Source organism: Clinocottus analis, unplaced genomic scaffold, assembly GCF_023055335.1.
Source record: "Clinocottus analis isolate CAN_PGR_092001 unplaced genomic scaffold, fCliAna1.0.p SCAF_7, whole genome shotgun sequence".
Classification (NCBI taxonomy): domain Eukaryota; kingdom Metazoa; phylum Chordata; class Actinopteri; order Perciformes; family Cottidae; genus Clinocottus; species Clinocottus analis.
The window spans coordinates 9,362,884-9,387,391 of NW_027176229.1; the positions used below are offsets into that span (position 1 = coordinate 9,362,884).

The window sequence follows — 24,508 nt, forward strand, 5'->3', positions numbered from 1 at the left end:
GCACGCTGTAATCGGCGACGGTGTTAGATGTGGCATGTCTCTCTAATCTGCTGCCAAATAAATGGTGCACAGACGCTGATCGTTGTAGCCACGGCATCCATATCTATCCATCTCTCTTCCTCGTGTTTTTACCCTTCTCTTCCTCTTTCTGTCTGTCAATGTGTCTCGCCCCTCTCTCTACTGGCTTTAATCCACTCAGTATAGGCATGGACATAATATACATGGCAAAATTCCTCACCAACACCGTGTCACTGTCTCTTTATTTGTTCAGCTCCCTGAAGTCTCCGGCACCACATTGAGCGCACTGCTAATTTTCATAAAACACACTCCACCGTATCAAAGTGGCTCCCCAGCTTTAAGAGCTCTTAACTAATGATGCCGCATCTGCAACGAGTAAAATGGATTTCTCTTGTCTTACCGCCAAAGGAAATAGAGACAAATGCGACATGTGGACGCGCCCGGCTGTAAAAACAGTCATGCATCAATTTGTGAGCAGGGGGTAAAAAAAGAGGATGCTGTTTGTTCATTGCCATGGTTGGGTCTTTATCTGTTTATTTTGACTAGGTAATTGTGCCTGCGGTGCAGCGGGGCCCCGGCACTAAGCCACACAGGGATTAGTGAAATATGAGGTGGTGGAGGGGGTGGGTTTCACAGCATCTGTATCCTGCGGAGGAGAGGGTGGCAGCTGTGGCGCTGTCAGGGTCTCTAACACCCTCCTGTATCCACCCACTCCCACCCACATGCAGCCGAACCCACAAGCTACCTGATCTGCCACAGAAAGCATACATGTTCGCATCCCTTCTCTCATCATGCTCCATCGAGCTCTGATTGGTCCCTCTCCCTGGGATGGGAGAAGATGGGCTACTAGACCCTCCCTTCTTGTCGCCATGTTTTTCTTTTTCTATCCTTTTTTTGTAAGGAGAGTGGAGGAGGGGGCATGGAAATGGGGAGAGGATTAGGGGGAGGATTTAGCAACATTTCTCTTCTCCGGGGCTGTTTAGTTAACCCTTAAATGCCGCCAGCATCCACCCCATCCCTCACACTACCAACCAACATAATCACCACAGACACACACACACACATACATACGCGCGTACACACACACACACACACACACACACACACACTCACACACACACACACACACATACACCGTCCTACTCCATCCCCCACACTCCCTCTCTGGGGCGGGTTCTTAAATCCTTTTGAAGTCCTAAGCGCGGCAGAAATCCATTGAGAGCCATGTATAATGGCTTTTAAGAGAGAGTGTTTAGCTGGATGCCGACCCTATGGCTTATGAACCGCTGGCGTTTTAATGGATCCCCCCCTTCCCTCCCCTCTTTTCCTCCCTTCACCGGCACTAAATCCAATGGATTGTCCCTCATTATCATTTAAATAAGCCTCTCTTTCTGCTCAAAACGCTCCAAGTTGAATGAACTCTACATAGTAAGGCTAATTCCGAATGGCCTTGGCCTCCCACCACCTATGCACCTATGCACTCAAACACAAACACATGCACACACGTATGTAAAAGCACTCACAACATGCACAGACAACAGGGCACATTCTCTCTGGAACACAGACTCTTGGCCCTTTTATATCCACATATATTGCATTGGGTGCAGTTTTTCCTCCCCTCTCCTCTGGCCTTATCTCTGGCCTCGACAGTGAAGGAGCAGAGAGGTTGAGCAGAGCGGGAATAGCCTTTTGATTCCCGCAGAGCCTGCTTTCCGGTTCGCGGCGGGACTCCTCCCTAATCGTCACCGCAGGAGCCGTCCTGCAAATCAGAGGGGCACAGAGGCGATGATGAGGGCTGAGGCCAAGAGCAGGTGTGGGAGAATGGATGAGGGGTATTGGGAGGGTGCAAAACAAGGGAGGCAGCGGTGGTGAAGGTGTGGGGGAGGTCGCATGGATTGAAGGTGGACCTATGGATGAAATTGGTCTAGCAGAAAAGTCCCCTCCAGAGACTAGGGGGGGAGAAATTGCCAATCTAGACAGAGGAATAAAAGAAGTGAAAAGTGGAAGTGGAGGGAGGGATTTAGAGATTGGTATTCGTGCTGGGCTTTGACAGACAGAGCCAGAGAACAGAACAAAACCTAGCTATTCTGTCTCCCTCCTGCTCTTGTTCAGCATTTAGAGGACTGCATTAGAAAACACAGGAGGAGTTTAATGGGCCAAAACGCATCCCTAAATGCATTGAATAGATATTTGTCTTGAGTAAAAGGGGCTGAAGTAAGTTGGTTTGGTCCCAAATTGACACCAATTTAAGATCTCACAAAAATACAGACAGAATTAAAAAAACAACATTTGATGAGTAACGGCGTTTTGACAACATTATATCCTAAATATATTTTCTTTTGTCATAAATGTTTAATGCTGATCATGACATCATGTTGTTTTGTCCGTAAAGGATGTAAAATATTTTGGAAATGATCTCTTGCCTGTTGATGCTACTCTTATTCAATACCGTTTGTTGTTTTGTTTGCAAGAGAGAGTCAAGCAATCTGCGAGCATGGTAGAGCTGTTACTCATTCTCCAAACATCTATGTTTATATATCAATTTGTGTAATATTATTTGGATTCACACCATGTGTCCAGTAGAGAAAGTTAATCTTGACCTGCACTGCAATTAACTCTATATTTAAACCATCGGAAGCCAAACTCATTTTGTCTCAGGCTTGTGTACAGGCAAAGATTAGAAAACACCATTAAACATGCAGTTGCTTCTTCAGGATTCAAGTAAAGCCCATACACTTCCCACTTGGCTTAAAGGGCATTTACACAGCCATAGAATGACTATTGTGCACTATATTAATTGCAGTCTTACAAAAGGATTAAGGTTTTCCACAGTGTATTTCTCTGACAACTCAAATCCAGTCTCTCACTAGGACGTGAATGATTGTTTTTAGATCGGGTGCTGCTCATCTGCCCCCGCAGTGGACACCAGAAGGTATGGGACGGATGTGTGCGGGGTGCGGTACACGGCGGGGCGGGTAAAAGGTTAACGTGAATATTGATATTAAAGAGGCGCTGCTTCATCATGTCTGTGTCAGCGAGTGAAACACTTCTTAAAGGTCATCCTTGTTCTCCTCTCTCCCCCTACAGAGTTCCATTCACTCGCTGTCAGGCCGTGGCTACTCGGTAAGTGGCATTTTCATGCTTCATAGCTTTACGGCAGAATTACAATCTCCAACGACCCGCTTTATGGCCCCGGCGCTCGACATTTTAATTATGTTAAATAGAGTAATGGAGAAATCATGATATTAGGAACATTAATTCTGGCTGACTGACTGATTAAATTGCGGGAAGGTGTCCTGCGCTACCTTGGCGAAAGAGCCTGGTTTTATTGGCATCGATCAGCATTCACCGGTGCTGCAATTTGGCTGTCATAGTTTTATGTCTTCCTCCAGTGACTGTCAATGGAGAATCCTTTTGCTGCCATCTATGAAAATATGCCTAAAAGCCTCTTAAACACCCACACATCTATGCAATAAATACAATGTCTCACCACCACAGAGGTGCATTGACATGTGCACCTTCAGGAGGATGCACAGCAGTTAAACATGTCTTGTGATTTGTTGGAAATGACTCACTGTACAATAATAGGAGTCAGTGGGATGGTTTCTGTCATAGACCATGTGTTGTTCAAGCTAAATGTGCCCGATAGGAATATTTAGTGATTCCTTGGTAAACGTCAACCCGATCCTTTCAAACATAGACTAGTTCACAAATAGTCAGAATAGGACTATTTTTATCCCTTGAAAGCATCTGTTGCCTCGCCCCAGTGCGTTTTCGAAACAGTTAATTTGCTCTTCTCCGCCCATTGTTTCAATGATGTGCCTAGTCTCTGGGTAATAGAGACAGCAGTCGTCCTTTATGTCCTTTGCTTAAAGGGGAACTAATAAGAGGAACATTCTTTAAAGCGTGCTACTTTTAGCTGATGAGTGGCATATGGCGGTTCTTATTGCAGCTTGGAAGCAATCATCCCGACAAACAAAACAACTATAAATGGTTTGTCATCGTTAATCTGCCTCAAAGGACTGCAGTTAAAGCACTGAACAAAGCTTAACTTCAAAAGACCTTGATCTCTGTGCAATCTTTTGTTTTATTTATTTTTTATTTTGTTTTAATAGAACATGTCACATTCCTATTCCCCAGCGGCTGCACACTCACAGACGGATGAAAACAAATAAGACCTTCCAAAAAAGCTTGCGTAGCCCTTTGGCTCAAGCTGTCAGTTTGAGTCGGCAGGGAACGTTATCTGAGAGAAAGAAGGGAGAGGACTCACATTGAGTGGGCAGAAATGGAGGGGGAGTAGGCTTGGTGGTGGTGGTGGTGGTGGTGGTGTGAGGTCATTGGCATTTGGCATTGTGCAAGAAAAGGAAAGTCTAGTTACAAGGGCAGGAAGTTTTATGTTGTCTGGCTCCGCTCTCTGGCTATCCGATGGTGCTATCTGCAGCATTCTTCGCCTCTGGGTACCTCCTGGGTGCTGAGCTCTGACTCTCAATCTGCTCTGCTGCCGGGCCCGCTTGATTTCTGGGGTCTCCTTATCTGTAAGTGCTCAAGGCCTTACAGTACGATGGTTTCGAAGGGGGGGGGGGGGGGGGGGGGGCATGGGGCGTGGGGTCAGGAAGCTCGAAGGATCTGCCACGCAGAGGCTAAGGGGGTATGGGAGGATGAGGGGGAGGAGAAGGCCAGGGTCTGCATGGAGCGTTACGACTGGAGGATGAGAGAGGCTATGTATGTGGGTGGGGTGCTGTTAGTGAGGTGGGGAGGGGTTGTGTAAGGGTCAGCAAGGCGGGCACACAGGCGTGGGCGGAGCCACCGGCCACCAATAGCATGGACAGGGCGATCTCCTGGTTGGCCCTTGGCACTGATTGCCATCAGCATCTCTGCCTCGCCACAAACTCTGAAAAAAATCAAGCTTGTAGATGGGGATGGCTGTCACAAGGCACTATGAGGTAAAAAAAAAGGGCAATCTCTCCTGACAGTTTGTTTTCTACTTCTATGGGGGATAACGCCTCTTGTTGTTTATGCTTCTATATGTCAGCCTTCGTATGTTCCCTGCCCGGCTTTAATGGCCTGATTTGGCTGGTTTGCTCAAGAATGTAAAGGCAGTCCCTGGGCTCCAGTGCCAGACTCATGAAAAAGGGAAATTGGAAGTCCCTACAAGGTTTTCAACACAGAAAATACCTTGATACTGTGTTAAAGTGATTTGGCACACATTCTGCAGAAACGTGACTTCTCCTTGTCACTCTGTTGTACTTTCTTTGTTTGTCTAGACAACTGAACAAAGAGCTTAGATATATTTCACCGATGTGTGTGTTACAGTTAGAAAGTTGCTAATTGAATCCAAATGTATTATCTTGATAGTGCTTCCAAGTTGTTTCTGGTTGGCAGACACTATGGTGTAAGTGGTATGATACTGCAACCATATGTTCAAATCAAGCTGTTTATGGCGGATTATTTCAATGTTCATAATTAAGGGTTTAAGTAAAAAAAATGAAATGGATGATTCCCCAAAAACTGAAATAACATTACATACATTTTTAAGTCACCCAGGAGACAACTGGTGTGATGTTCAATTCAACAAATCATATATAATGAACAGGATCACAGCAGTGACGTGTTGACTTCATCGTCATTACGACAAACATTGTCTTAGCGTATATCTATATTCTGCGGACAGATCTGTCTCAACAAACACAAACGATTTGACTTGTTATGGTTCAGACACACCTCCTTAAGTTACTCATTCATGCAAACATGATGTGTTTATCCAGGCGATGACATTGCTAGACTTGAATCCCTCCCCGCCCACCTGCTCGCAAGCTTCGTCTCCCGTTCAGAGGTGAGGGACCGTTGAGTCCAACTGCGATATGTAGCAGCAGGACTGGGACTCGCTATCTCGCTCTCTGTGGAAGGCTGGATATGGAATTGTTTATCAGGCCGGCTCTCTCCTGTCTGCTTTGTGCAAGCTTCATTATAGCCTTGTCTATGTTTGGGAGACAATATCTGTGGCTTGTTTCCTGCGCTGCTACCTGTTTGTTGTTCCACTGGAGATTGGCCTGGACTCTGGCGATTTATCATCCTCTCTCAGGGGCTCATTGATAAAGAACCCAACATCCCTCTCTGCGTCTAGCAGATAGAGCCTGCAAGAGACGGGGAAAATGTCAAAGAATCTCACTGAACCTATCTGCCCATACTGTCGCTACCCCTCGGCTGGATATACTGTATAGGGGAGGAGACGTTTTAGCTAAGCGGAAAAAAAACAACACACCTCCCTTTCCTTTCAGACGAAGTGATTGAACTTCAGTCTCCTCCATCTTTTAAAACCACCCAAGGCCAAGCTACAGCTCATGTTTTCACGCACGATAAAAGCATAGAGCTTTGTCTGACAGTATAATCTGACTTGTCTGTTTTGGGAGGGTTTATCTCTGCGATGTCAGGGAGTAAAACCTTAGCCGGAGTGTTTGGGTTCAGGGAGAGTGCTGGGAGCTCTCAGACACACCCATTCTTCATTTGCGCGGCTCGGGTTGTCATAATCATATTTAGCGCTAAATGAGTCAATACTCTAAACAGAGCAGTCTCAGAGTCATTGGTACACTCTTAAACATCCTTGTTTTAATTGATTTGGCATTCACAACCTCCACATTGTGGCAAACACGCGTCCCTGTCTGAGTGACGAGGCTCTTTACAAGATCTTTATCGAATACAAGGATTATGTCACTTAATTATAATAGAAGCCATTAAAGCTTCACGCTTTATTAAACAAAACGAAACAGATTCCCTGGATTAAATACTAAACACAGCAATTGACAGGAAATTGAGTGTAAATAATATCTTAGGTTTTTCTCAGCAAGGTCATTTTGGTTACTGCATCATTGGCACACAGAGCTTCTCCAAAAAGCCATTGCTGCTTCCCACACAGAATATGAAACATCTTAACTGCGTCTTTGTGAGTACCGCTCTATATCGCTCTGTCTGGCTCTCTCTGTCTCTCTCGCTCTGCTTGCTTCCTTTTCAGTGGGGTGTGCAGGTGTCTCTATGCCGCCAACTCTGCACATGGTGAAAATTAGTGAAGGAAAGCAAGAACCCAGCAGGAGTGGGCTGGGGCCCTGACACCGTCCTGGCCTCGGGGTGGGGCTCTGCCTGTCAGGGGCCTCTCTATGAGGGCTGTCCGCTTTGAAAAACCTATTTGTTTATCCCCGTGTGCGGTCCGGCTTCAGATCCCGGACACTGCTGCTCACTGCGCACCAGGGACCTGGGCGGTTGCCGCTAGCAACAGATAAAAATTGCTGTTAACCACAGCAGGGCCCACAACACATCAATCAACAGTTCTGCAGATAAAGGCTGCGGGCTTCTGGGGCCCCGGCTGAATGGCACGGTTGAAAATCCTTTTCCAGTGGCTGAGCACACACAGCTCAGATGGTGGAGGCCTGCTTCCATTCAGAGCTGAGGAGGGAAACTTCATCTTCAGCAATGCAGCTCAGGTTTTGTTCTAATGGAGATGCATTAGAAAGGCACCAACACAAAGGGGACTCTGGAAGAGGTCATTTGAATAAAAAGACGACACTGTGAATTAGTGTTGACCGAGCCTCAGAAAAAAACAGCCCCAGCATAGTCCAGTTGTTCCAAATGAACTCTTAATTGCTTTTCCACTTGGCTTTGCTCTTAAGGCTGCTTAAAAGCTCAGCTTCACCGCATTCCACATCACTGTTCGTTAGGACTGAATTGAGATCAACGATTGAAAATGGTTGGAAGCTGTACTTCCGGGGCCCAAATTGGCATTAGTACAAAAAAATTCACCAGAGGTGACTTCAATGGCTCATTCTAACCTTTTTTAATCTTGTTCCACCACCCTTAAAGCAAATTTATGGTGATGACTTTGATGCCTGGTAATGAAAAAGAACAATACTTATCTTTTCTCATAAAAAATCCAGTTAATGTATTCCCAGACGAAGCTCTATGCTATCACCCATGTTGGAGTTAGTCCAAATGAAACAAAGGCTCTCATGAGTAAAAGCATTAGTTTCATCCCCCGAAGCCTCGCCTTGATTATCATCACTCTTGCGTAGTTTGTCCTGGATGCACTGTCCCTTAACTCACATTTGCCCCACTTTAAACAAATAGCCCTATAATGTAACAATCAAACAATCCTCTGAGGATTTGTTTACTGCAGGCTTTCTCCCCATTAAGTTTCACGGACACAGTAGACAAATAAAGTGGTAATTCCACTTTATCATATGTTACATATACCACAATCAAGCAGCAATTACATGCTCCTTCCATTTGTAAGAGCTCCCAATGCCGACGTGGATGTTTTAATGAGGGCTGTAATGAACGCTCAGGGTGTTTGGCAAGTCTCCGAGATGTTGCCGGGGCTTTTATGGCTCCCCATTATAACGTACAATTTGCATCAGCAAATTACAATGCTCCATATCATTATCCTGCACCAAGGCCCGATCATAAATTAGAGCTCCAATTACAAACATCTATCTGGGAGCGGGGAATGAATATGATGGCAGCCCACCATAAGCAGACAGGAGGGACAGAAAGCGTCCTGTGGACTGTGGGATGACTTCCATAGAGGTGTGATATTGTCATAAACCACCCGTATGGGGAATTAACACTTCCAAAAGAAATGGACTGTTTTGGGGTAAGAACGTCTGCTTGTTCTGTTTTGGCTCTTCCATATTTCTTAGTGCTCTGCACATTGAACTTTTTTGCATTTCAATTGTCTTTCTTCTGCTAAATACAATACCCAATGACTTTGATGGCTGACTGTGTAACAGTCCTCTTTCAAAGCTACGTAGAGCCGGTTCATTCAGCTGTCTCAACTCAGACACAGCTATGTCTTCTCTGTCTGTCACAATCTCCCTCGGTCTCACTCTCTCTCCCTTTTTCATCCAACTTGATTATACACTGGAGGGAACATAATAAATCATAGAGATTTATCATGCTGCAGCTTATTAATTCAACGCCACAAGTGTAATATTAGTCTATGTCATTTAAAGAAGCCGGCATTGCAGCGTTGCCAATGTCCCCCAAGGAATAGAAAGGAAGCCATTTAAGTTTGGGAAGAACCTAATAAGAAAAATAACATATTTGGCCAGACTTTTCATATCTCAAGACTTGTCGTGGTTGTTTTTCACTCGTTCTTCTTCATAGCACACCTCGCTTCCTCTGACTGATATGGAGATTCAGTGCCCGCTTCTCTCCTGAGCGCTAACAGTTGTTGCAAGGGAAACAAACAGCAGTGTACCTGTGATGGCTGTGTTGCCTGTAATCCGCGACCTGTGACCAAATCTCGAATGGAGAGGTAGAACAAAAGGCGTACGTCAACAGAACGCTTCAGGCGCGAAGCAGAAACCACCTACTGATGAGACAAAAGGCCTGCGGGTCTCCCGCAAACCCACAAGAGCTCCCCGGTGCCACACAAACAAAGCCTGAAATTAAGAAGAGCCAGAGGCAGGCCCATTTCTACAGCAAAGCTAAAGTGTTCTTTTTGCATGGCCTCTGTGGATTTCCAGGATTGGATTGGGCAGGATACGAAACAACACGCTGCCATTTTCCCTCACAGATTTTAAGGAAGCAGGTTTCTCATGCTTTTTTTCCAACTTCTATCAACATTCACACCTCCGACCACACTTTCCGAGATGATTTTAAAGCTACTAAACCCCGCCCTATATCAGACAATGTTTAATTCATGTTTTGTTTTTCATTTTAACCTTGCTTATCTGTAGGATCAAATGCATCCATCTGTGCTTTTTGGCTGCAAAGCCAGAGCATAGACACTGACTGCAAGGCCTTGTTTGAGTTTGAGAGGTCATAAGATGAAGAGACTTTCTTTCATATTCACATATACCCCCTGGCAATTATTCCTGCCATCTTTAATGTTTCTATGAATCTATTAGGGTTAAACCTCCCACCCGCCTCTCGACATGTGATTCCACCCCGCCTGAGTACCTTTTTGCAAAACCTGTAAAAAAAAGTTTTACTAAGTAGGTCATGTTCTGCCACTCGTCTTCTAATCACTCAACGAATAGAACACAATTTCTCTCCATCGGAGCCCATGAGCATCGCTCCTGGGAGTTCTGTGAGCAACATACACTCATTTGATTTTCTGGCATGTGTTCTCTCCATTTCCTTTCTCTCTACACTTGTCTTTTTACTTTCCTCACCGATTATCTGACAGTACACAAGCAACACCTCCCCTGCCTCCAACTTCACTAGAAACACACATATGCACACAACCCCTCCTTCTTCCCCCTAAGTCTCTCTGTCGCTGTCTCCCTGTCTCTCTCAGTGGAGAAGGTGTCTGACAGTAACAGCAGGTAAGGTATAAGATTACAGGAGAAGCAGGGGCAATTATACCTCCAGCTGATGCTGGTGTGTTTATGAGGAGAGTAACTGTTAATGACAGTGTTGTGGTTCCTCCGGAGGCTGGTGAAAACCTGCTGTTTTTGTGTCAGCCTAGCTTCCTGTTATATTGTAGATAAGTTTTTTTCTTTCTTCTGTTTGCCTATTTGATTGTTGGTCTTTCACTCTCTCATGCCTCGCAGGCACTGAGAGCCGTCCGTTTGGGCTGCCGTGCCTTTGTGTTGGCGTGCACATGCCGTGGTTTAACCTTTAGGGCAAAAATTGGCACCCAGCTGATGCAGGTTTCCTGCAATGTGCTCAACTATTATTTGAGCACTGACTGTATTGCACAGAAACAAAATTGTCTTCTTAAGGTCATTGCAGCACAGCTTGTAAAGGCATACCGGTAAACACCTGTACATGCACACATTAATACACATACACAGGCCGGTGTTTGCAGGTGCAAGATTCACACTGGGGTTTTAGCTGCCTTTCCACTTCCCCTCTATGTGCGTTAGTGTTTAGAGGAAGACGCCTCATCATCATTGCACAGGGTTTGCAGTGTCTTGCAGCGGCGCTCTTCCAGAGTTCAGCAGTCCTGGGAAATACATCAAAAAATGTATCACAACATATTTTTTTAACTCTCCAACAATATTTGTATGGCATTGCAAGTTCATTTTACTGTGGAGGGAAAGCAAAACTGATCAACATAAATGTTTGTATGCCAAACACATTTAGGTAAAAACTAACAACATAAGAGATATAATTTATGTTGATCTAGAACACCTTAAAATGTGCTATGCAGCCATGTTGGACCATATGTAAATCCTAGTGCACTTCTGTCTGTGCCAGATGGTGCCAAGACACTATTTGTCTTTCGTTTCCTCTGAGGCTGCACCTGTTGAGGCTGAATCTTCCTGTTTGACTATCCATAGACCTGTGTACTAGTTGTGAAGAAATCCTTTACACACTGTAACATTGCAAAGATCTCACAGAAGCAAAAGTGTTTGTGTGAAATATCAATCAATTCAATATTTTTAGTTGTTTCATGTGATTTAATCCTTCATTTCCCGTCTGACTGCTGAGTCATACCCAGACCCAGTTGGAGTTGTGTTGTTGTAATTGTTGTCTTGGCTTTGCTGTGACCCTCTCACTGACGGTTGGTTGTGAATGTTTTGGGTGGTCTTCAAGATGAAGGTTATTTCACCGATTCACTGATTGAAAGTGGCTTTGGATACAAGAATAAGCCGAATGCCAGTTAACGTTAATGAACGCCAGACTCACCCACCAGACTTCTGCCCATCACCATCCACGCTGCAGACCCCATCCACTGTGCTTTCAGCGTGTGGTTGGCCTTGGCCCGATCACACTGGGGCACATGGGAGATTAACTGGGCTGGCTTACTCACTCAGCAGGTTCCCCGACTCCCCTCCACTCATCCCGGCCCAATCTGCCAGCTAGCCTCCTGCTCCACCGAGCCATGGCAGCAGGGCACCACAAGCCCGGCCCGCCTTCATTACGCCTGCCAGATGGGCTGAGAATTAGATTCAAACTCCCACCATGGAGTAAGGGAGTGGAGAGAGATTGAGGAGGGAGGAAGGGAGAGAGGTGCCGGAGAAAAAGGGAGGAGGGAAGAAAGTTGTGGGGGGAAGAAAGTAATGGCTTTTGTTTTCATTTATGTTGCAAGTTATTACATTTTAATGTAACACCCCTGGGACCTGGCAGCATTAAATGCCTGTTCTTGAATAATCGACACTAACTGCAAGCAAATGCTAGGGAGAAATGAAATTAGCGAGCGCAGCAATTTGGCACAGTGATTATCGGCTCCTTGGAGGCACTTCCTGATGATTTAAGAATGCTAACATTTAAGCAAGTCAGATCTCATTACTCTTCAAGGTTAAATCGAGCTGTGTCGGAGGGGAGGCAGATTCTTGATTGGAAATAGTGCTTCCTTGTATCTCTGTGTCTCTTGATCTCTCTTTGTTTATGCCAATGTTTCTCACTTTTGCCGCAGCTCACTGCAAACAGAAAAGATTGAGGGCTGAAATCTGTCGGACCTAATGACACCTTTTGCCAGCTCTTAATTAGATCAGCAATACTCTGTTTCCAAGGTGTGATTTGTCCATTGCCAAGGATCATCACTTTTGCTCCTAGCACTGCCAAGCTAACTGCCTCAGCAAGCTTCTGAATCTCTGTGTACACATATTCCTTTCAAACAGATGTATGGCTGTGCCCCGGGATGAACAAAAGAAAATTGGGACCTTTTTGAATCCAATCCAAAGGGAAAGTGTTTATTACTTTTCCGACTGCGACACAAATGTTCTTTTATACTGTATGTTTCTCGGCTATTCTCACTGGTTCTGCGGATGCAGAAACGATTTTCAAAGCAATTTCAGCCCTGGCATCTTCTGGTCCAGTGTTTACCTCAGCCAGCCATACACATCTGTTCTCCACACAAACTTGATCCAATTAGGTGACACCAGACAATGGCTTACTCCTCCATAAACCCAGCACAGCGCCAGGGGTCCCCAACAATACGGAAGTGTTTTCTCTTCTATTACAGGGCGTCAGATATTTTAAAGGTGTTTTTCTGCCGCCAATGTGTCAGCCCCCATTTCCAAAAGGGGGGCTCAGCTGGGGAAGTGATAGGCGATGAGGATAATGATGCGAGTGGGAGCAGTGTGGCGGATGCAGATGCACTTTACCGTGCTGTGTTTGATAAATCCTTTCCTCCGCTGCACTGCACCCTGCGAAGTTGAGGGACAGATGGGTTGGACTTTTATCTCCACTTTCCAAATGCAGGGAAAATCAAAACATTTTTCTCTGCATTGATGAGATTTATTTAAAGCGAGGCAGAAGCAACAAAGCTACTTTGGGGAATACGTCTATTAGTTTTTCCAAGCTGTTGTTTTCTCATGCAGGGGGGGAAATCATTGCAAGTCAAATGTAATCACACCGCCGTTGGGTTATGCTCCGTCTCGAATAATAATAATATTAGGATGGTCCCTGGCATTGCCTGCATCAGGTTTGTAATTTGAAATTCTGAGACACGTAAAAAGGCTGGTGTTAATCACAACCAATCACTGATATTATCGTTGTTGTTTTTTTCCTTGTTTATAACAGCTTTATCTTTTGGCACATCTTGAAATGTGGCAGCCGGAATTCATTATCTGCAGTGTTTCATGTAGTCAACAAACATGGTGTCTGTAATGTGGGATTTTGCCTGTGCACTGTATGCTATCTCGTGTCGCTGCATCACATCTTTGTTGTGGCCTAAAGGATTTCTGGATTGTAACAGGGTTACCCCCGGAATGAGGATAAAGTCTCTTAATTGTAACCAGGCATTTCCACATGAAACGTTCATGCTTAAGTATGATTAGCAGAGATTAAGGTGGGTTTGTTTTGCCTTTTAGAAGGCCCTGTGACAATTTGGAAATGGATTGAGAGCAGCTTTTACGAGCACAGCCTCCTTAATCTAGTGCCACGAGTTTTAACCCACCTTTGCTGAATTATTTACATTAAAGTTATTGTGTCAGCGTTGGAGCCAAAGGCCTCAAGGTACTATGTCTTGAACTGCCTCCATCTCAAAGCATGGGAAGCATGGAAAATATTATGTTCAGTATTTCCAAGACTTTTAATGGGACATCTTTTACAAAGTGAGAGATTTGTCAGTGCCACTTGAGAAGCTATTCGGCAGTTATTAGTAGACACAAAATAATGTGTTGCATTAAGTTCAGAGAGACTGTACCTTTTGTAATGGGAGCAGTAGCTTGTACATGTTCTATTTCAAAGACTGACAGGATAGACAGAGTGCTCAGATCAAATAGTGGTCCATTCTCCCAGCCAGTCATGTGAATCCATCTTCCCATCCAAGCCATTCTGCTATCATGTATCCCATTTCCATATCGTCTCCCTATCATGTATATGAGATGCAGCCCTCCCATGTGCTGGATGATGTGATCCCTAGATAGATTCATTCATACATAATGATAAAAGATGGGTTTGGACAGGGCTACTTATTTGACAATCATTGAAGTGCCACTGTGATGGATGGCGGGGAGGATCTCCACCCCTCTCCCTTCCCACCCTATAACTATGGCTCCCTCTTCTGATCCCCCCCAACCCCTATTCATTTTCCCCAGCCGAGCTCAAGGTCTCGGCTCACTTTAAAAGAGAAATATCAAATTGAATTAAAATTGCTCGCTCACCCAAAACAGAGGCCCGTGCGCCTTAAAAATCACACATCTGTTCCCACAATTCATTGTTGCAAAGTCAATCCCTCTCTCGCTGTCTCTCTCTGGGTGCGTGGTAATGTGAATTATTCATGCCAGCGGGGCCGCGCCGTGCTTCATCATGTTAAAGTGCCCATGACATTACTGATGGAGCCAACGACGCCCCCGCACTGCTAGCTATGCTAATGCATTTGGAAGGAGTAAAGAAACGAGATGGCAGCACCTCTAGGGATCAGGAGGACAAGAACATATCACCTATTAGAAATTAGTCTAAGTCCTCGTGCAATCGCAAAAGATCCCTTCCCTTTAGAAGAACATCCTATGAATGAGGAAACTAAACAATGTTGCTGTTCCAGGGATCAATCAGCCAGCCTTCCCAATTAAACTTATCAGGATTTGTGGCACCTCTGTGGCAAGTGAGAGTAGTAGAACAAGTGAATAACTTTCACTCAATCCTTTGCCCACCCACACTTTACCAGCTCATGCTGAGATTCCAAGGTTTTGATCACAACTCCACTTCTCAGCTGGATTAGCTTTCTACTCACTGAGAGAGTGCATCTCAGTAGCACCCAGGGGATTACTTTGTGTAGCGTGCATCAGTGCTGGGAGCTTGTGCCGTATTTATCGGAACCCTGAAACTCAATAAGCCAGCTCAATTGTAACAGCAAATAATTAACTTTGATGGTGACATTGAATGTAGAGCATTAGTTTAGCTTGTGGGAGAATATACTTGCACTGAATGGTGCGTTAGTGCACATAATGTGGGTCCACAGGGAGAGACCTTCATTCAGCTCCATTTTAGTCCCTTAGGTGTTTGTATTCAGGGTTAAGAATGGTATAGATAGGAGTTTCTATGCCAACAATCACGTCTAGCATCTCCTACATATCTGCTCAGATTTATGCAAATGGAGGCCTTGCCCCTTAATGTTATTTCTTGATGTTGTAAATTGATCTCGCTATGAGCCAGTATATTCTGGCATATGTTTTGCACAAAGAAAAGAAGCAGAGAATAGGATGGAAGCAGAGAGAAGAGGCTGAACATTGTATGAAATATTTCCACTGTCAGTTTGTGTTAAACTGGCCTCCGCGTTGCTCTTTGTGAAGCTTTTCTCACCTTTTCAGAAACCGCCCGCGCATCTGTAAAGGTGCTGGGCGAGATGAGCACAACTGATACTGTGGTTCCCACGCGCTTTGCCTTCTGAAATTTCACAACCGATAGCGGTTACTGACAGAGGAGACCTGATAAAATCTCACCTGATGAGAAAAAAAGAGAGTCAGAGCGCGGTGAGAAAGAGTTGAGGGAGGGTGAGTAGAAGCGAGCAGAGATAGGGGCCCCATCAGATCTCTGAGGTTGTGCCTAGGTTTCAGTTGACACATCTCTGTCTGGCCCCGAGTGCACCACGCTGTCCACAAATGAGGGGGTTGAGTCAAGACTGATGATGCATTACAAACCACACTGGCATTGCTTTATCTCATGATTGCAAAGTTGAGACAGAGATTCTTCAAGTGTGATTACAACTTGTTTTCACTTTCAGATTTGTTCAGAGTAAACCAGGTCAACACTTTTGACGAACTATAACCATGTTAAACCTTCCTTAGGCAAACACACGCATACTTAATCAGTTTTATTTTTATTTTTTCATAATTTAAACCATCACATTTGCTACCTTGACAGTTATTGATGTGCCCCTATAAAGTCAGCTGGAAGGGACTTCAGAGAGTAGGGAGTATATAGTAAATAGTCAAGTTGCCAGGCTTCTGGGAGCTGCTATGCTGAAACTCAGATGTTATCGCAGTCAAAAAGAAAGAAGAAACATACACTTGTATTAATCCCCTTGGGGAAATTCTTCTCTGCATTTGACCCATCCTTGAGTTTGGAGCAGTGGGCTGCCCTGTGAGGCACAACGAGAGGTTAAGTGTCTTGCTCAGAAACACTTCGACGTGTGAACTGTGAGAGGACTGGGGATCGAACCGGCTACCTTGTGATAACAGGACGACCGCTCATTCCCCAGAGCTACAGCCGCCCTAAAACCAAACCTACTTGTTGAAAAGAGGAAGAAGGAAGGACGGCAGAAGATGGCATCACGCTGTTTGTTCTTTTTTCTGACTTTGTCTTTATTATTCTTTACAGCCCTGATTCTTTGCAACCCTGATGCTTAGAATAAAAAGTGTTTCCCAAACATAGGACTCAACTCTAAAACAAATCCTCATTTAAAAAGCAATAATTGGAGCATGTTTTTTTTTTTAGATTTCATTGAAGTTGGGCGGACAAAGAGTCCGCCCAACTCCTCTTTCCTCCTCCCATTAGCAGAGCTGCCACAGGCCCTCATTGGTGTGACGGCTCAATCACAATTTATTACACTGACTGAACCCCTACACATCTCACAACTGGCACCAAATATTGGTTTTGCTGATGAATTCTGGGGGGAAAAAAGCCACATTAATGATGACAAAAATAAACAAGAGGCTTGTCGGCAGTATGTGGGTGGCAGTCTCATGGGAGAGGAATCTCTGGGATATAAAAATAGTTACAGCATCACCCTACAGGGGTTCCCATACCTCCTCCCCCACACAATCGTTCCTATACTCGTAGTGCTTTGCCGCAATCGACTCGTCAGCTCGCAAGACAGCAAAGTTTTCATTTACCATCTACACAGCTCCTACTCCGAAAGCAAGCCTTCAGGGTAATGTTAGGTCTTTTCATAAGTTACAAAGATGTAATTAGACAAATTAGCTCAGCAGACACTCGGGGTTGCGTTTATAATGGCTGCGTGTTGCCTAGGTTGGTAATTAGCAGACAGCCGCTGCTCCAAAATCACACATTGCACCCGGGGCCTTGCATTCGTAACCTGACAGCCAGTAGCAGTGCGGTGATGAAGGCTTATGAATCCCACAGGCTTGGTTTGTCTCACTTGCCAGCCAAGTTTGATGTTGGAATTCACGCTGAGCCACTGTGCAAATCTGTTGTTTGTGCCCATGTATCATTTTCGTCCAGGTGGAGCGTGCCGTCCTTTTGGTACGGTGATAAATTCAAATCAAAAGGATGTGTTTTTGCCTCAGAGGCGTAGACTTTCATTTGAGCCAATCACCTTTATGGCTCAATTCATCAGAGCCTTGGTCTACGTGTCCAGGTCTCTTGTTGTGAGTAGCACCCGGGGAGCCGATGAGCCATTTCCTCACACCCTGCTCCTCTCCTACTTTTAATGACTTGCCGATGGTGATTTTCACCAAGCGCCTGTTTTTTATTGGCTCGGAATAAATTCCCCTTCTCTCTGAAACCAGACATTCTCCTTAAATTGGATCGAGGGTGCAGAATGCCAAATCGGAAAATGACCTAGCAAAATGCAGATTAACTTGTGACAGAATTTATTTGTCTATTTACTGGATGTGTCCATATTACATTTGTGACACTGTGTTTATCACAAATACGGCTTAGCTGCAAGCTTTTCACTGCTGTTACAAGGATGTTCAGTCTTCATATGCAGCAAGAAATGGATTTTCTCTCAGTTTTCCATTGATTTCTACACAACCTCAAGCACTAAGGGAGATCTTTGTACCTGTGTTTTTCATTACATTTGTCATCATATAAACAATGTCATATTCAGCTGCTTTCATCTGTGCATTAAATGTGTTGGACTTCACTCCATTCAGCAGAATTCTCCGCATTTCGTCAATTCTCATCAACTGTGGCTCTACACATCTGTTGATCACTCCATACAAAGACAATATTTTTGACATTCATGTTTGGTATTTCATCATTATAATCAACTTATATTTAACATTTCAATAAACCTAAATTATAGAAGCAAAATAATTAAAATAAAAGAAACAGCATGCTGTATGTCTAGAACCATCATATGGCTGAGGGGCGTTGTACCACACACTGTCTTTCTGTCCTAATTGTGGGGGCTCGTTGGCACAATGTTCTACCTAGACAGACTTAGGAAGGAGATGATTGGAAACAACGTGCTGTGAGTGGATAGCAGCACATCCACAGGAGATTTGTGTACTGGAGAGATAAGGCCGGAGCTCATAGCATGACAGGGAGTCAGGGACTGGGAAATGGAGGACAAGAGACTACAGCCTTAAGGCCAAAAGACTCAGCAGAGAGTAATGAGGGCCAGCTCTCACCGAGGATACTGCCCAAACTGCCAGAGAGATGGGGGAAGGAGAGGTGAGCTGCAAAAACAACCTTGGAGTGCAAATTAGCTGCCTCGCCATAGTAGCTGACGTAGTACAATGTGAAAACAAAAGGCACAAATGACATATTTGAAGGTGCCTTTGATTACAGGTGCAAAAATCTGACCCCTGTTGCGACAGCCACAATTTCACAAGTAGTAACCAAAATCACACACACCTCTCCAAATGAATGATAATGATAATGTCTCCCCAGGAAGAATTGTAATCACCTGTGGTGATCCTCTTGTTTTCATCTCATGCCATCATCAGGTCAAAATGTCCATTTGTCCAATACTTTATAACCAAATACCTGAAAAACTAATGGAATTCCAATCAGCCTCTGCTGCACTTTGTGAGATAAAACAAAGCCTAATGTGTGCTGGCTTCTGCCAGAAAGTGATCCAGGACCTTCCAGATTGGGACTGGCACCTATTTGATTGGAGTCCTTTGTCATTGTCAAAATCTGTTTATACATGGTGTCTAATATTTTATGTTATCTGTTATATTATTCTTTTATTTCTCTCTGAAGTTACTCAGGATGCATTTTAACCAGCAGGGTGTTCTCAACCTGTGGAGTCATCATGAAACGTTTTGATAGAAACAGTGCTGTTATGCCTCATGTGGACGGTGCACACATGCCTCTGTCTGCAGTCAGTGTTTCCTCTCCCCAGCTTGTTGTAGGCGCAAGTATAGATGTACCTCAAGTCTGTTTGCAGGCTGTATCTCCCGCCTAAACAGTGGTGCTTTCTAGGCTGAAGTCTGTTTCGCCTCTCCGGCAGAGCCCGCCTGCAAACCAAGTACTAATCAGTCACAAGGTCAGCTGGAATGAATCAGTCGGCATCTTAAAAGGAAATGGCTGTCATCTCACATGGACCATACGAAGATCCTCTGAGGGCACAATCTGAGTTGAAAAATACTTTTAATTTTGAGCGTCACAGTTTCTCAGGCGTGATTCGTGGCCCATCCATTATGCGCGATGACTTTGGACTCCTCTAATGGAATTTTGCAGTTCTGTTTCTTCCTCTTTCGCTTTGCCCTTTTCGCTCTCTCTTTCATGTCACACACACACACACACACACACACACACACACACACACACAGAGCTTCTCTGTGCCGGGCCTGCCTATGGCACAAGACGTGTTGGATCATTTGATTCCAGCTAATAAGCTGTGTTAGCCCAGAGAAAGGCATAAATGAGTTGTGGCCTGCCTGAGCTCCTCCTGCTGCCGGTCTGAAGTGTTGGACGAGCTGTTGGACAGCTTTCTGGAGGCTGATTGTGTCGTTAGCGTCTGGATACGTACGTTCTCCTCGAGGAGGATGCTTGAACAAGGAAATGAACCAGGGAACAAGGATCTTCCCTGGTGTTATTTCTGGAAGTATTTTCTAAAGTTTTAATGAAAGTCTCACCATCTTATTTTCCTTCAAATCTGATGTTTTTTTTCACTTTTTAATAGTTTATATAATTAACTTACCTGCATTAAAGCCATATTTCGGACAGGCCAATTTTCAGTTGCTTAGTTAAGTGTCATTCAGTAGTATACATGGTGTGCCAGGTTAGATGTGTTTTGTCGAGATGCACTAACACCGAGCCACAAACTGCTGCTTGCACACATGAACGCAAACACAGACACAAACTCCGTCCTGACCACATGCGGTCTCCACCCTCACACACAGTTACACACATACTAATGAAACATGGCCAAACCCACACCTTGCTTCACACGCACACAAAAGCACACACTCATCTATATATTCTCAGTTAAAATGAAACCACTTCCTTGTTGACACGTTGTAGTGCTTTGCGTTTTGATTAGTGAAAGAAGGGAAGTGGTAATGAACTGTGAACGTGGCGCTTCCTTCCATTTGGAGACCAGGCATCAGCTCATTCCTTCAGTCTCCCCGCCTGACGCCGCATTACTATTCTGCCCGTACACCGCTCCCAATTAACTCTGCCGTCTCTCTCATCCGCCTTTGTTTATATTCAATGTAAAAATGACGATTTGCTCCATTCTGTCAGCATATCTGTCATGATGATGATGATATGCCTGGATATGGGTGAGCTGCGACATGATGGTCGCGGCTATTATTTTCAAAGTGTTTGGCTGATTTTGTTGTTGCCGGTGTTTGCAAATAAACTCTTTTGTAACTAGTCATTGTAGACTATTAAGCCTGAATGTGTAACAAGAAGGAACAGACAGACAGGCAGTATGTTGGGCTGTTAGGCAGACTGTAAGTCAGACAAAAATATTTTTGCCCGTTTCACAGCATCGTTTGCACACAATTATCGCTCAGCCAAAACTTTTTTCTTTTGTTTTACATAACATCTCGTTGTTCCAGCTCAGAAAAAACAAAAACAAAGTGTGAAATCACATTTTCCTTCTATCTCGCCTGTGGAATCTGCAATAACAGCCCCGCCCTCGCCTGCCTCCTGGTCGCTGGGAAATGCGGTGTGTGACGTGTGTGAAAGAGAGTGTGTATCAATCTTTTGTCATTTTTAATACTGCAGTCTTATCGGGAGAAATGACAAGCTCAAATGAGCCGGCGCGGCAATTACCACAGTGCGAATAAGTGTGTATGTGTGTGTGTGTGTGTGGGCCAGAGGGAGATGGTGGTAGTGGGACCATTTACAGCTTGCTGATGAGAAACCCCTGCTGTTCTCCTCATCACCCCTTCCTCCTCGTCTGTCTCCTTCAGTACGCCTCAAACACACGTGCACACGCGCACACACACACACACACACACACACACATGCACACACACTCCAGGACACCTGTAATTAGGCAGTTAAGTGGCACACAAATACTCACTTAATGGTTACTACAATGTCAGATAGACATCCCCTATGGCTCTGGAGGCACTTGCAACAAATGTTGAACGTTGTTAGAGAGACCTATACTCTAGAAAACTACAACAGTGTTGACATTTACATTTATTATTCATAGTAAACACTTTTGGGCAAACTTTTTTGCAAAAAACGTGTCAATAAATAAAACCGCTGAATTGCAAACACATTTTTGTGGCTTAGACACACCAACAGTTCTGTCATGCGACACACACAAACACATATAGATCCATCGTCCTCTAAAATGGGCGACGGACACGTCCACACAGCGAGGAGAGCCTGCGGAGGCCAGGACATGCAGAGGAATGTGGAGGTGTCAAACATGGAAGTGTCAAAGAGTGCCCACTCACCACCCCAAACCTTTCAGTGTGTGTGTGTGTGTGTGTTTGTGCGGAGCTGTTGAGTGTGTACAGTGTGTGTGTCCGTAGGCGGCTGTCACCTCTAAACAGCAAAGTTTCCAAATTACAAGGCCAGGCGATGACAGTTCAGCTAGTGCCACCGGGCGGGTCAGAGACGGGAGCCTCCCTCCATCTAACGACCCACTGCCCCTCCCCCCATTCTCTCTCTCTCTCTCTCTCTCTCTCTCTCTCTCTCTTCTCTCTCTCTCTCTCTCTCTCTCTCTCTCTCTCTCTCTCTCTCTCTCTGTCACTCAGGTCCGTGTTGTGGCTGCTTGTGACAGTAGTTGCAGTGTCTTGCTGTTTATTCCATGTGGTTTTCTTGCTCCAACATGTCTGTGTTGTACATTTCCTCCCAGCATGTAAAAAAGTCTGAAATGTAGCTGTTTGTGTGTCTCTATAACAAAAGCTATGGTTATATATGTACTTTTTTTCACAGGAATTTAAAAAGCAACGAGGTGTTAAGCAGCCATAAAATATCAAAAAATAATAGGAAATAGGAGTGAAGGCGTAAATTCTGTGCTTGTGCATGTATGTGCAGTATTTCCCTGAACAGCTGTCATTTTAGAGTGACGAAGAACACAATTTCACTTTTACAATAACTACTGTGGTGGGGACATCAATCAGAAAATATCTGTATGTGTGAGTCCCACCCTCGACCAAAACTATCTCTGATGGAACATATTGTTTCCGCACCTTGTTTTGTTTTTAAACTTGGTAATATATTCTGCTTTTATCTACGTTATTTCAGCTATTACCCCATTAAACCTTAACTTGAGGTGTTTAGTAGTCCCAGATAAGGGATTTCCCACAACGTGGACACTCCTTGAATATTAACTAGTCTGTCATCACAATACAAACTCTTTGTATTAGCCATTCCTCACCTTGAACTTTCACATACAAGTTCAGGATTATGTTTTGAAATTGAACCTTTGTGGTTATAATAATTAAAAGATGTGACTTGTTAAACTAGTCCTGGGATGTGTCAGTTCACATTGCAGGAGCAATCCTTCTCCTGTGGATGGGGTTCAGTTTAATTTAACAGCCTACAACAGCTCATCGATAGTTTGTCCCACAGCACAAAGAGATGAAATTGGCAATGACAGCGTGTAGAAGCTATTGTGGGTTACATCTTTATCAACAGACCTTACACAACTTGAGATAAAAATGGATTTCAACTGGAAAACAATCTCGAGAAATAGTGTGTCTTGTGTACAGGCAGTATGTTGAGTGAATTTCAAAGTTCTTGATGACCTCTAAGTTAATCCTTATCAACAGTGTTTGATTTGAGACACAACGGCACAAATTTGAATCCACCTCATAACCTTTGTCATGTGTCACAGCTTCTATCTTCGTCAAGTGTCTTGTCGGTGTCTGCCGTATGTGATGTGTCACATTATGAGGAAGTCTGTTTGTGGCCTCTTAGCTTTGCACATATGGATGGCTGGATGTAGGCTTACGCAGGGATGTATCTCTTTATCTTATGATCAAACAACAGCGGTGTTATTGGCCATGACAATCACAGGCCATGAATAGCCATATTACCATACATTTACATTTCTGTGTTCAAAGTATGGATTCAAATGCTTGTCAAACATAATGTAATTACCTCTGGTTTGGGCAATTTGTATATCTTGAGAGAATTCTCCAGAGAGCTCTGAAGATAGAACCATCACTGTGTTTTGCAGACACTGACACCATTGTAATGTCAGGCTACGAAACTATAGCTCATTATTGTCACTATTGATGAAAGTTACTAGATTTATTAGCTCTAAATTCTTTCAATAAAAGAATTTAGAGGTAATGTAAATGCATTAGATGATCTGTCGCCAAATGTGACCATAGCAGAACATTCATCTGTAATTTATTACTTTTAGTGTCTTTCAGAGAAATGAACAGCACCATGATCTCATTTTGAGATAGATGCATTTGTGACACTTTATCAAAAGTTATGGATACATTTTATTGTGTCAAGAGCCATCACACTTGACATATGCCAAGTAAATCCTCAATTCAATTAAAAATGAGAATCATCAAACCACTAAAGTTGCAGTTAAGAGACTAAAGCAGCTACTGCAGCAGCAGTATAGGAATCACCTTCGGACCGTGTCTCAGTTAAAAGACGATCTCAGTCCTCGGTGTATTTTTCCTTCTTGGTCTGTGTCTGTTTCAGGTCACTTCACAGGGTTGCAGATCCTATTGCCCTCCCTCTGTCTCCATCCACAACAGCACCACTTTACAGCACCGAGACAGATGGAAACCATTACTCGATTTAACTCAAAAGAAAATCATTTCATATTACAAAAAAAGCAAATTAACAGTCTTCCAAATATTTAGGGAATGAGATGCATTGGAGCCCTGTTCCTCTATGTTGTCTTCCTGCATGGGAATACTAATTTGGGATTCAAACAAAGCTTGAGAGGAAAATAAATGTGGCTGTGGGGAGACAGCCCTGTTGTTGACCTCGGTGACACAACAGACGAGGCGGCAGGGCCGAT

At 44.2% G+C, this 24,508-nt stretch overlaps 1 protein-coding gene across 6 annotated transcripts in view; it reads left to right on the top strand.

Annotated features, from left to right (window-relative positions):
* Window positions 1–24,508, top strand: part of fbrsl1 (fibrosin-like 1) — a 254,489-nt gene that overhangs the window by 109,336 nt on the left and 120,645 nt on the right. For all 6 annotated transcript variants that reach the window (XM_068604520.1, XM_068604518.1, XM_068604521.1 and 3 more), the window contains exon 4: window positions 3,106–3,141. In XM_068604520.1, coding sequence (XP_068460621.1) covers window positions 3,106–3,141 — 36 coding nt within the window. The remainder of the gene's footprint in view (window positions 1–3,105; window positions 3,142–24,508) is intronic.